The sequence below is a fragment of the Myotis lucifugus genome, unplaced genomic scaffold (genome assembly GCF_000147115.1).
Source record: "Myotis lucifugus unplaced genomic scaffold, Myoluc2.0 scaffold_66, whole genome shotgun sequence".
Lineage (NCBI taxonomy): Eukaryota > Metazoa > Chordata > Mammalia > Chiroptera > Vespertilionidae > Myotis > Myotis lucifugus.
This window is the reverse complement of record NW_005871114.1, coordinates 1,673,168-1,687,163: the sequence shown is the minus strand read 5'-3', so window position 1 is coordinate 1,687,163 and position 13,996 is coordinate 1,673,168. Positions and strand designations below refer to the sequence as shown.

At 44.8% G+C, this 13,996-nt stretch overlaps 1 protein-coding gene across 2 annotated transcripts; it reads right to left on the bottom strand.

Annotated features, from left to right (window-relative positions):
• Positions 1-1,509: 1,509 nt before the first annotated feature.
• Positions 1,510-12,716, bottom strand: MORN4 (MORN repeat containing 4). 2 transcript variants are annotated; one of them, XM_023754861.1, is made up of 6 exons: positions 12,580-12,709; positions 4,994-5,086; positions 3,658-3,715; positions 3,387-3,501; positions 2,880-2,989; positions 1,510-2,643 (listed from the first exon to the last, which is right to left on the bottom strand). In XM_023754861.1, the coding sequence occupies exons 3-6, from the start codon at positions 3,677-3,679 to the stop codon at positions 2,495-2,497; spliced, it is 396 nt and encodes a 131-aa protein (XP_023610629.1). In that variant the 5' UTR covers positions 3,680-3,715; positions 4,994-5,086; positions 12,580-12,709; the 3' UTR covers positions 1,510-2,494. The 2 variants fall into 2 exon arrangements, with proteins under 2 accessions (XP_023610629.1, XP_006090029.1); XM_006089967.3 differs by lacking the exon at positions 3,658-3,715 and having other exon boundaries at positions 12,580-12,716.
• Between the last annotated feature and the right edge of the window lie 1,280 nt (positions 12,717-13,996).

Sequence of the window (13,996 nt, the reverse complement as noted above, 5' to 3'; positions counted from 1 at the left end):
ACCTGATATGAATTTTTTTTTAATTACTCTGGTTAAAAAAAAAAGTAAATGGATTTCTTGCTTAGGGCAAAGGCTTGGAGAGAATGTAAAAAGTATCACTTTTCAACTAAAACTGGGCATCTGACTGGCTGAAGCTTGGCGCTTAGCACCTGGACTCTTCTCACAGGCAACTTCTAGATCTGAGCTCAGAGGAGAATCTGGTTCAGGGAAGGACCAACAAGTTAGGGCTCGGGAGGCAGGCGAGTGTCCTGGTGAAGTGCTCGGCCCCTGGGCTCACACAGCCTGGGCTGAAGTTCTGGGATCTGCCCCTTAGTGTCTGCAGGACCTGTGGAAACTACTAACTGCCCTGAGCTTCCTCCGCAGCATCTTTCTCCCAGGACTGTGTAAGAGCAGGCGTACACAAGGGTTGGTGAGGCAGGGAATGTGCGGAGAAAGGGAAACCTGGGCAGGAGTGACTGGCCCAGGTAACCCAGCAGGTGTGACAGTAACTGGTCTCAGTGGGCACCGATGCTCAGGGAGAGGGGAGCTCAGGGGAAGGTGCTTTGGGATCAGAAAGACCTGGAAACAAACCCCGCCTGGTTCTGCCACTCGTTTGGACAACCTGAGCCTGAATTTTTAAAAACTGAATTTATTGGGATGACATTGGTTAAACATGTCTGATTTTTAAAAATGCTCCTACTGTGCAGAGGGTTTTTTAAAATATATTTTTACTGATTTCAGAGAGGGAGAGGGAGATAGATAGAAACATCAATGATGAGAATCATCGATCGGCTAACTTTTGCACACCCCCTACTGAGGATCAAGCCCGCAACCTGGGCATGTGCCCTTGACCAGAATCAAACACGGGACCTTTCAGTCCACAGGCCGACCCTCTATTCACTGAGCCAAACCAGCTAGGGCTGTGCAGAGATTTTGATAATCAGATGATATATATATAGTAAAGTGTGCAGTGTCAGTTCCAAGCCCCCATCTGTGACTAATGTTTATTTTTAAATATTTTTATTGATTTTTAGAGAGAGAAGAAGGGAGAGGGAGAGAGAAACATCAATATGAGAGTGAAATATCAATTGGTTGTCTCCTACATGGCTCCCCACTGGGGATCGAGCCCGAAACCCTGGCATGTGCCCTGACTGGGAGTTGAACCAGTGACCTCTCTCAGTGCTTGGGACAACACTCAACCAACTGAGCCACACTGGCCAGGGCTGTGATTAATTTTTATTTTTTAAATATATATTTTTTTATTTCAGAGAGGAGGGGAGAGGGAGAGAGAGACAGAAACATCAATGATGAGAGAGAATCATTGATCGGCTGCCTTCTGCACACCCCACACTAGGGATCGAGCCCGCAACCTGGGCATGTGCCCTGATGGGGAATCGAACCGCGATCTCCTGGTTCGTAGGTCGATGCTCAACCACTGAGCCACACCGGCCGGACTGTGATTAATTTTTAGAAACAACAAATGGGTTAATATTCATGAGGACACATAACAGGAAAGTCAAGAAAACTAAATATAGGCAGTTCTGGTAGTTTTATTCCTCATAAACACCTGTTTCTACAGTACCATTCAAAGAATAAATAGAGGCACACGGCTATAATTTCCACCGTAATCTGCTATTGAGGAGACATTCAGTGTGAGGATAAAGGGGTGGAGTGGGGTGGGGTGGGGTGTGTTCGGGTCACAGGGTAACTGGAGGCCTCTGTGAAGAACTGTGTAGGGACCCTATCAATCAAGATCTGATCCCCAGGCCTGATGGCCAAGGCTTGTGGTGGAAGAGTTACAGTGAACCAAATGCAAGGAGCCAAATGCTCGGTTAGTTCACCAGGGTTCTCCAATTCTACCTAAACTATTGGTCCACTGGGAAGGAGCTATGTCAGCTCTAAGGATTCAGTTCACTCCACGGTAGGACCTGATATGGCCCAGAGAGGTCTGCCCTTTGCCCTGAAGTATGTAATAAATACAAGTTATAAAATAACTGTTTACATCAGTCTCTTTCTTGACTATCCCATAAAGGAATCCTGTCCCATGTCTAATGAAGGAGAGAGGCACAAATAGGGAGTATCTGCTAGAATTCAGGTAAGCAAGACAGCTTGTAAAGTCAGGGAAAGGGAAATAGCACTGTTACCTAATCCTTCACAGGGGGATATATTTGGATCACCCCCCTCCCCCCCCAATACAAGCAGAATGAAGAGATTCTGCATCACTTAGCAGAAAAGGAAGAACAAGGCAGCGGCAGGTCTGCACTGGGTAACCCAGGGTGTTAGGGACGAGAGTACCAACAGTGAGACAAGGAGAAGACAGAACTGGTAACCACTCTGCAGGGCCTGGGCCATAGTCCTCAGAACTTCTCTGTGGTCGCACCCCTGACTGGCAGGTGATGTGGCACAGCACACGGTCATGCCATCTCCTCTCACATCTGGTTCATTTGTTCACCTCGACGGAATAGCGGGGCATCTGCTTTACCCAATACTTGTCAGCTGGTGCACAGAGCGCCCATCAAGCGGTGAGATTCCTGGCTGACTTGGAGGCGCTCTGGGCTCGCTGTACGACCGCGGAACACTTCTCACGGCGCAGCAGCTTGTTGTTCTCGAACAGACCTTCGTTGCGCGGTATTCCGTGGGAGCCATCGGGGAAAGTCAGCAGGCCTTTGAGGGAGGAAGGAAATATGGGAGTGACAATGGCATTAATGATTCAGAGAACAGCTTGACAGGTAGAGGCTGAGGAAAAGAAAACCTCACAGCCTTCTCAGGAGGACTCTGGCAGTAAGTTCGACGAACAGGCAGGCATTAGGGCACTGTCACTATGGATTAAAGCTAACAAGGTATACGTCCACCCATATTGTGCTCACCTAAGTCTCCCATCCTGCTGGGCTGCAACTTACCAAAGCCATCTACTCTGCCATTTTTAAATTCCCCCTCAAAGGTCATGTTGTCGTGTCGAATGAAGACTCCGACGCCATTAAACTTGCCCTGGGCAAACTCCCCCTCATACCTGCAGAAACACAAGATGTCAGCCTTTAGTGGGGTAGTGAGCTGTCCAGGTTAACTCTTACAAGCAGCTACCAATATGTGTTATTTATTAATGCCAAGGAGCAAAGCTGACTCCACTTACCTCAGAGCTCTACCCACCCCGGTCTCATTCAGCAGAGAAGGGTCAGAGAGTATGTATGTGAGGCCCTAATCTCAAGGAAATAACAGAGCAGTGGGGGGAGGGAGGTCACTCACCTCTTGCCATTTCAAACTTTAGATCTATAAAAAACAAATGCTACTCCTTGCCTATTTTCAGAGGGCCTAGAACAAGCTCTTGATTGACCAGATATTCATTACTATCATTTTTAGATCAGATTCTCCCTAGTTTAAGGCTGAGAAAAGAATGAGCCAGTACCCACCTTGAGCCATCTGAGAAGGTCAGTACCCCAAAGCCACAGAAGAGCCCATTCTCAAAATGACCCAGGTAGGTGCCACCATCTGCAAACATCAGTTGACCAAAACCATGTCTGCGGCCTGAGCAAAGAGAAAGACAGTGTCAGGTTGGGATGGGGCAGCTTCCGGGTCCCCTCTCACTGTCTAACATCCCTTACCTTCCACACCCGACCCACAAAGGAAAGAAGAGAAGCAGTGACATGATCAGGGAAGAGGACAAATACCCAGAGTCACAACCTGGCTCCTGCGACCTTCCCATCTTAAGTCACAGCCATCAGATTTGGAGCAGGTCTCTCTAAGCATGAAAGATAAGAGAGGACTTAAAGATAGCACATAGTGCCTTATGGTGTGCCGGCACTCTCCTAAGCACTTTGTATGTATCATCTTATTTAATCCTCACGAGAGCCTTATGGGGTAGGTATAGTATTACTATTATTTTCATTTAAGAGATGTGAAAACCAAGGCAAAAAGAAGCTAAATAATTTGCTCAAGATCCTAGAGCAATTAAGTCATAGAGCGAGAATGCAAACACAGCAGGCAACCTGACCTGACAGCCCTCAACACTTACCTACATTGCCACTCGGAGAAAAATAAAAGTATAGCACTTAGCACTGTGAGGCTACTGTGCAAACCTATCCGCCTGACTGGCCACACTGGCTTGAGCTCTGCTACATCAGTAAGGCTGAGCTCACCCACTGCCCTGGCCAGAAAACAGAGCAGGAGGCGGCTCTTTTGAGGGACAGAGTCCAGCAGAGCCTCAGGAAGCCTCTCCTCTCAAGGTCATATGAAAGAGGACAGCGGGTGCTTAGGAGGCAGGAGAAAGGCTGGCGATGTTCAGAGTCAAGGTCACATCCCACCTGCACAATTTCTCCTCTCAAGGCTCAAGAATTCATCAGCTGCAGGCTCTACCATGAAAAGAATGAGGCACGTGTCTGGAAACTGTGAAATGTTCTTCACTGACACAATTGCCTCCTGGGGGCAGCTCCTGGCTGGCTAGGCTTTGCTAGGACTGGACCTGGGGGGCTTTTAAGTGGCCACACTGTTTCCAAATGAACATCATTAAACTAATTCCTGTATAGTCTCAGGCTCCCAAGAATTTTACCATTCCTAATAGATACTTGCAAATGTAACAAACTGTCACAGGAAATTCAAGGTAATGAATGTCACTTGCTCTTGAGTGCCTGCCCTAATTTCCTTAAATTCTTAAGGTTCATTGGCATCAAGTCATTGCAATAACTTCTGTATGTTTTGATTTATGGGCACTCAAAACAATTCATTTACTCTGCTAAGTACATTAGCACTTAGGAAAACAATTCCCAAATAATATCACTAAAAGATAAAAGGGTTAAAACACAATTTAGAAGCAGAAAGATTTAACTTACTTCTAGAGGTTGAATTAACAATAGTATTTTTTAAATTTCTTTATTTATAATCCTAAAATTGAATAAAGGAAAAGCACTATCATGTTAAATCTTGGAGTAAGACCTGAAGATGAATAAAGTTGGCTTATTTATCCTGAAGTATTATCCTTCAGCCAAACATTCATCACTGGGTACCCCAGGCGTCCTCTCACCCTCCTTCCACTCGCCACGATACTCCTCCCCACTGGAGTAGGTGAAGGAACCTTTTGTCAGGGTCATGGTGACAGCTTACAGAAGGATGAAAACTGCAGGACACAAGCAGAGGAGAACCAGGGTCACAGGATGGCTGGAGGAAAGGCCTGCAAAGCAACTCTGTAGATACATTCTAAAGGCTACCAGCTCAGTCAGTGTACACTGCCTTGAGTACACTTAACAAAACTACCCACTCTCCAACCATCGCCATCACCACCTCCGCCCCAGCACTCTTAATCCTCCTACTTGTCTTTAAAGTTTTCAGCCAGTTCCAACTTTCTATGACCTGAGATAGAAGTTTAGGATTAAGCTACAAATACTTTATTGATACCTGCTATACACTTAGTTAATGTGTAAAATACAGTCTCTTTCCTCAATATAAGTTTAAAATCTAGTTGATAAGACTAACAATGAAAACATTGAATAATATGAGAAATAATACAATTAACTGCCAAATTGGATGGCAGAGATGAACAGAGACAAGAGGTTGAATTAACAATAGTATTTTTTAACTTACTTAAGAGGTGGTTAGAATTTAAAACAAGCAGTGAAGAGGGCAAAGGGCAATTCCAGACTGAGGAGACATGGGGAATGAAAGCATAAAGAGTAATGTGAACACAAGATGTTCAGGAGGAAAATAAGAAGCTGGGTCTCCTACAGTTGAAGGCATGTTTAGGGAGTAATAGGAAATAAATTTGTCAGCCTAAACCTTAAATTTGAAAAGAACCTATTAGATTTAATCCAAACTCCCTCACTGTATCGTTGGAGAAACAGAAGCCCAGGGAGTTAGAAGCTAGTCGGTGACCAAGCTGGAAGTAGTGCGCAGGCCTTCCCTGACTGCCAGTTCTTTCCCAGGCACTATGCGCTCTGCCTTTAGGGTCAGGCGAGTGGAAGGAGACCTTTGTCACTTAGGCAGAAGAGTTTATAGCTGATGAGGTGGGTAAAGAGACAGCTTCAGTGGGTGGGAGGGCCGGACAGGGATGTAACATGATAAAAGCAAAGTTTAAGGAAAATGAAATTGGGTCAGGAAGCAGAATGGACTCGGGCAGCCACAACCTACAGCCCGAGAAGCTGGCAAGGCCGGAGATGTGATAATTCAGTAGATTGTGAAAATGAGCACAAAGTATCCCCCTCCACTCAGATCCTCCCATTAAGAGACAGTTTGTTTATCCCTCCACCCACTGGATATGGGTGGGTTATATAACTACTGGAACGTCAGCAAAGGTGATGTAGCAGAGGTTGAAGAGCACTCTTGCCCTCTTGCCCTCTTGCCGCACTTGGAACTGTTTTGTCCCCAGATGAAAAAGTGCAGGCTAGTCTGCTGGCTGACGAGAGGCCATCTGGAGCAGCTGTCTCAGCTGCCCACAGACGCCTTGGTGAGCTCAGGCAAGACCAGATTAGCCCACAGTCACAGACTAAAGGCATGGTTGTTTTAAGCCACTTGTTTTGGGGTGATGCATTACTCAGCAAAAGCTACCTGACACACCCAGATATGAGATCATAAGGCCTGAGGGAGGGGGAAAGCAGGGCACTGGGAGCAGAAGTAACTATGACAGATATATCATAGAAAAAACCACCACTACCATCACCCAATAACATTTGAAGACTGGCTCGTTACGGCTTCACACATCTTGGTAAAATAATGTTTTTATTCAAGGATATACTATAAAGGGGATTTAAGATACCCAAACTATCATTAAATATAAATAGAGAAAAATAAAATCATTTGACATATTTAAAAAAATGAAATCCCTATTTCCTTTTTAAATCCCCTAGGTCTTTTTTTACTCACCTCTTCTCCAGAATGAAATAATACAATGTTTTCTCAAGTGACTGTAACTATGCATAGTCCTAGGCCCACACCCAGATCTACTGAATCAGATTCTGTACAGTGAGAGCCTGGGAACCTGCAGTGTTAACAGGCACATCATTAGATTCTTACACACCTGAAAGTTTGTGGATTATTACTCCAATACATGGAAATACTGTGTGTGAAGAGCTCTCCGCTGTATAAATCCCCATTGAAAGGTCCCCTGTTATTAATAATTAATCTGGAGTCTGACCCTCAGGCACCTGATTCCAACAGGACAAGTACACCTCTTGTTCCCAGCACTAAGGTCAGACCTGGAGGACAATTTTTTTTTTAAATCCCCGGGGGCCTGGTGCCAACTGCTAGCTTCCCTTCAGGTCCCAGAGAAGCCCAAATCACAACAATGTTAAGGGTTGTAATGATGTCTCCGTTATGGAAAATCAAGGGGTTACCAAGAGTAGGTTCCATAGTACAAGAAAATCTGGCATATTTTATTTTTTAAAAATGGTGCTTCAAATGTTCAACTAAAACAAGGCATACATTGTTTTCTCCAAATGGTGGTGGTGGACAGTGCTGAGTTATTTATACTCCACGTCAGTCTCTAAACCTCAGTCTCCTCCTCTATGAAGTGGAGATAATTACCTACTTCACAGAGTTAGCATGCAGATTAAATGAAATAACATTTATGAAAGTACCTAGAACACTGGCTACCCGTGTCCTTTAAATGTTCTTCTTCTCCTCCTTCAAAGAGACACCTATACTCACACACTTACTACAATGGAAATTTCCCTAAAGTCTCAGTATAAAAATGCTACCAACATAATTTAAATAGCATTTTTTTTGGGGGGGGGGGAAGTCAGCAATGTTGACTAATGAGGTAAATAGTTAAATACTAAGTAGAGGAAAATGCAAACGACAGTTGCCATCCATCTGTTCTTTATCAACACCCTATAAGATATTTTAATTTTGGCCTATGTCATAATAATTTTTGATACAGATGCCACATGCCCAGAAATGGTCTGATGTGAAATCAGCTTGGCCTGAACAGAGCAGGGCCCAGTCACATCTTCCAGGCCTGGCTCTGCCTCAGAGCCCCAGTTTCATCCCAGCTATGAGGATAGATGAGTTCTGAACCCGCTGTGGTCTCACCCAAACACGGAGGAACATTCATTTCTACCCCCATAATGAAGGCCAGCTTGTGGAGGCACTTCTAGAAATGTTTGGGAGTCAATCTCATAGGTCCATCAATCAGGGGCTTTCTCACTTTTTAGTTACTCGGAAACTCCATGCCCAGGGTCTTCCACATAATAGAAGGCAGCCTGAGAAAAGGATCATTTTCTTCTTAAAGCCCCTCAAAACCAGTGGGGCTATTTTCTCAGAGAGGTGATGCCTTCTCTGTCCCATCAATGTTCCACAAGGTCAGCATCCAATTTCAGGTGCACCATTCTCTTATGTCAGCCCAGCATCAGAGTGAGCCTGGGGTGGAGGTCAACGTGACTCCATTGCAACTACAACATTAATGAGAGGAAGAGAAACGTTTTCCATCAAAACTGCCGGGCATTGAGTTAGCTAGAGGCTATCTTCAGCTGCTTCCCAGAACAAATTAAGTCAGAGTGATGGTAGTAGTGGTTCTTTCCTATGATATATCTATCAAATTTCCATTCCTAAAAGTCAGCATATGGTACAAATCTGAACTATCTCATTCCTTCTAAACAAGTCAGAATTAGAAAGGATATCTCTTCTACTAAATCTTACGACTAAACAACCATTCCAAAATATAAACACAAAATCATTATTTATACAGAAGATACGGGGATTTCCTTTAAATGTTAGGCAGCAGTTAACTTGTCTTCACTCAAAACTTTGGAAGGAGTTATTGCAGTGCAATCTGAGGAAGCAGACTGACTACAGAGGGACTCAGGGGGAGCAGCCTCTTGTTTACTTTCTCTTGAGGCCCATGAAATTCCCAGACAGTGGCATCCCAGCTTGTCTCAGAGGGACCAGTAAAAGGCCTCTGAAAGAAAGGGGACATCATCTCTCAACTTAACCCTGCCACCATCCTCTCCCACTGTTTTCAAAAGTGCATACTGTACTACAAATTTCCATTCCTTTTTTATCTAGGAACATAGAGCAAACTCCCTTCAATAGTTACTTTTCAAAATAAAGTCCATAGCCAAAAACACAATCAGAAGTGCTAATTAGAGAGAACACATATTGACTCCATGGGACTAAGGCCATGGTTAAACACATTTGACTAGAAATTTCTACCTATGTCCAAATAATTGATATTGTCACTGCCTGGGTCAGTGTCAGGATGTTCATTTAGCATTTCTGTAATTAGACATGCTAAGTAATACTCAGCTGCATAGCCACTGACCCAGAAAAAAATTTCACCTGTTAACATGGTCATTGAGACAAATCTAGTTTAATAAAGTATAGTCAATGGTAATGAAGACTGAAAACCCAATCTATATATATAAAAGCCCAGTGACCAGAACAGTGGAACACCAGAATGACCAGTGGCTATGATGCGCACTGCGGCAGCCAACCAGCCTGATCTGGGCCCCGATTGGCGCCCCTCCACCTCCCCACCGGCCTGGCCTGATAGGCCCCCATCGGGGCAGGTCGGATGGACCCCACCTGTGCACGAATTCATGCACCAGGCCTCTAGACTATCCTATCTAATAATAGACAAACATGGCAATTGACCATACCTTTGCTACACGTCACATTGGCTAATCAGCATGATATGCAAATTAACTGCCAACAAAGATGGCAGCTAATTTGCATACTGTGGGCAGGGTGGGACAGCGTGAGCTGCCATCCAGGCCCCTGTGTGCAACCCCAGAAGCCGCCTGCCTGCCGCCTGTGATCGGATCCGATCCCGGGCCGCAGGCCGGCCCCAGAAGCCCCAGAAGCCACCTGATATGGCAGTAACTCTATCAGTAAACACTCTGAAAGTCAGTGGCATAAATGCACCAATTAAAAGACAGATTATGAGGGTGAATCAAAAACAAAACCCACTTTAAATATAAAGACACATATAGATTAAAAGTAAATGAATTAAGCTGCAGCCTGTTTTGCTCAGTGGATAGAGCATTAGCCCATGGACTGAAGGGTCCCAGGTTCGATTCCAGTCAAGGGCATGTACCTCAGTTGCTGGCTTGATCCCCAGTCCCTATCAGAGCATGTGCAGGAAGCAACCAATCAATGTGTCTCTCCCTTTCCCTTCACTCTCTCTAAAATTCAATGGAAAAATATCCTTGGGTGAAGATTAACAAAAACAAAGTAAATGGATTAAGTAACATTAAAGAGATTATAAGAAAAATATATTCCAAATTTTGTTAGTTGTATAATGGTTATGTTTAAATTATTAACACCTAAGAAATTGGGTGAAGGGTACATATAATATGCTGTAGTATTTTATAGGTTTTTTTTACATGTATGAGATTATTTCAAATTAAAATATTAAAAAATTAAAAATTAATAAAATATTAATTGAAATGTATCTGCATTACATGAAAAATCTCCTAATTGCTTCTAGCATAATTTAATAAATTGTGCTAAAATTTACAAGGGTTCAATTAAAAAATATCTTAATTCTAAATGATGTAATAGAAAATATGTAATAGTGCTGTTATAATCACTTATCTGAAAATAAAAATTTAAAGAAGTGATTTTAAAGAAGGGATTAGCCAAAGAAAATATATGCACAACCCATGGACACAGACAACAATATGGTGATGGCCAGAGAGAAGTGGGGGGCAAGAGCTGAGTAGAGGGGGCAAAGGGGGGAAATAGGGACATCCTATATAATAATAATAAAAGGCTAATATGCAAATTGACTGAACAGCAGAATGACCGGTTGCTATCATGCACACTGGCCACCAGGGGGCAGACACTCAATGCAGGAGCTGCCCCCTCGTGGTCAGTGCACTTCCATGTGGGGAGTGCCACTCAGCCAGAAGCTGGCTCATGGCTGGCCAGTGCAGAGGTGGTGTCCAGCCAATCTCCCACGGTCCCTCCCCCCGGCCCACCAACCTCTGGATCGGCCCCAATCGCTGGCCAGGCCAAGGGACCCCACCTGTGCATGAATTCGTGCACCAGGCCTCTAGTACTTTAATAAGGATGCAAATCAGTATTTGTATCAGTTATTCAAAGAGACTAGATGGCCTACAAATTTAGGCTTCAGCTATACATATGGAATCTAGTCACAAAGTCAAGATAATTCATGCTTCTTCTAAGCAGATACTCATCCTTTGTTCTTTGGCTGGATGGGTTGCAAAGAATCAATCCAAACATTATCTAAAAGGAAAATGACTCTTTGTCCCTGCAAACTAATATACTATTAGTCTGCACAAGAGTTTATATCCCTGCTATCTTTCTTTTCTCCTGACTCAGACATTTCCAAATAGAAGTTGAAGACAGGAAAAACCTTTGTTTCCATTCTGTTTGTCTTTTTTTTTTTTTAGAAATCAAACTTGTTAAAAAATATTTATGTATTCATAATAACCTGTGTCCAAATTCAGAGAACTTCTTAAATAAAAAAACTAACATAAAGAGGAATAGATTTTCAGTTTAAGAATATTGTTTGGAGCCCTGGCCGGGTAGCTCCGTCGGTTAGAGCATCGTCCGATACACCAAGGTTGCGGGTTCCATTCCCAGTCAGGGTACATACAAGAATCGATCAATGAATGCATAAATAAGTGGAACAACAAACTAATGTCTCTCCCTCTCTCTCTCAAATCAATTTTTTTAAAAAGGAATATTATTTGTAGGCAGCAACCTTAAACTACCTACAAATACCTTTAACATTGTCTCTCTCCCAAGCTACCCTTCCCAAAGTAAGATAGTTTTGTCAGTTTCTTCAGTTATGAAGACAGCAGTTCTTAGGCCTTTAGAATCCTAAACAGAAGAAAATGAAGGATTTGATCAACAAAGAAGAAACCTAGAACAAAATGCAAACGTTCTTTTTAAAGTGTTTTAAGTGAACATAAAATAACTTTTTATTGTAAGTCAAGTCTCTTTTCCTATAAGTCTCCCTTCCACTCGAAAAGTAAATAGATGTATGCTACTAGGAAGACTGTGGGATGGTTACATTGAAGAACCTGGAAAGAATATCCTAATACCAGAAAGAAGGTAAAAAAAGAAAAAAAAGAGACGACTCTGGCGAGACGGGGACTGCCAGGATATTCCTGTTTCATGAATGAGGAAATGACCGGTCCGGTTCTAATATAGCCCAGTTTCTCCTGCTGGTACTAAGCAGTTTGGAACGCTAGCCTGCAGGGATGCGACCATAAACTCAGTGAGGCATCCGTGTCTCCAACCCGTTCGGTGCGGGACGGCTCTCCACCACAGTGTGAGCGAGGCGGGCCCAGGCCAACAAAGCCGTCGGTGGCAAAAGACAACATTTCCACGTCCACCTCCCTTTCCCTCCACCACCCATCCTCACTTTCCACAGCTGCTCCTGCCCTCCAGCCCGGGGCTGCTCGCCCGCTCGGGTCTGGCATCCCCGCCCACCCCGCTCGCTAACCCGGTGCCCGGGGCTCTCCCAGGCCTCGGGCCCCAGCGGTGGGAACGGGCGGCCGAGTTTGGGACCCCGGGGCAGCCGCCCTCCGGTCAGCACGTCGGGCATGGAGCCATGCTCCCCACCCCTGTCATCTCGGGCTGGGCTCCTCAGTCCCTTCCTCACCGCCACACTCTCCCGGCCCCCTCCCACCCGCGCTGCCAGCCAACCTGGGCTCCGCCTTTTGGGATGACCGTCACGCCCGGCGCGGGGTTCGAGCGGCCGGCCGGCCTTCCGCTCCCCCGGGCTCGCCCCTGCCACCTGCCTCTCCGCCACCTCCACCAGCGCCTGCCCCTCTTGACGCCGCCATCCCGGCAGCCGCACTGGCCAGAATGCCCGCTGCCCATTGGCTGTTACCTAGGCAACCTGGAGCAACGCCACTCCCTATTGGCTCAGACCGGACTCGGCGCCATCTTTGTGCGGGGCGAAGTGTCAATTATCCGAAAGAGCGACCGGGCTGACCCTGGATTCCACCTCGGCAACCCCGACTGAACGAGAACTCAGGTCTCGCCCATCCCGGGGCAGCCTAACCGAAATGTCAACACCAAACCGAACCGAACCGAACCAAACCCAACCAAACCAAACCAAACCACCAAACCAAACCTGAGTCAGATGCAACTGGAGCGGCGCCGGTCCTGCTCCGATCTCCGCAGCTGTCAATGGCCCCGCCGAAGAGTCTCCCGGCAGAACCCTCCACACGGCTTTGAGGTGCAGCTTTGTAAATTGTAAGGCTCTAGAGCGGGCAAACTGTAGTTTAATTACTGCAGCCCTGCGCCAGACACTGTGATATCAAGACACGTTTGCATTCCTTGTAGGGATGTGTGTTGTCGTTGTCATTACCCAGATCCTTTGTGTTTAAAATATGCCAAGATGGAAGCAAATCAGCCCAAATACCACGCACATCACTGGGTTTATCTCTGTTTACTTACTTGGAATGCAACATGATGCTAGGGTGCTGCCAGGCTGGAAAAGACTCGATCACTGCTCTTAGGGGACTTACTGCTAAGTGTGGCGAAGAAAAGATTCATGCACGTGGAAAAATCCACGACTATATTTAATTATTAAGAGAAGGAAAACTCATGAAGAGAGTAAAAAGATTGCCTCTCTGAATTGGGACTTTTCCTCATCTGTAGGACGGAAAATTATAATAATGATGATGATAAAGGCTGCCTAGGACTTTTTTTTTTTTTGAGAATACAATGTCAAAAGCTCAACACTGTGTCTGAGACATTGTAAATGCCCCATAAATGGTAGTTTAAATTGTTTTAAAAATACTTGAATTCTGTATCTAAATTCCATTTCTGCCAACAACAGTGTGTGGCTTCAAGCAAGATATGAAGCTCTCTAAGAGCCTATAAAATGAGATTGGACTAGCAGACCTATAAGATTCAATCCCGCTCCAATACTCAATGTTAAACATGCTAACTGCGGTAATGACTACAGACATAATTACAGTAGTTGAGAGAATGGAGTGTCAAGAAAATAGATCTTATTACATTGGAGAATATGTGTTAAAAAACATGAAGAAATAAGGTTAAATAGATTGTGGTCAATTTATGGAGAGTCCTGAAAAATTAGGGAGGAGAT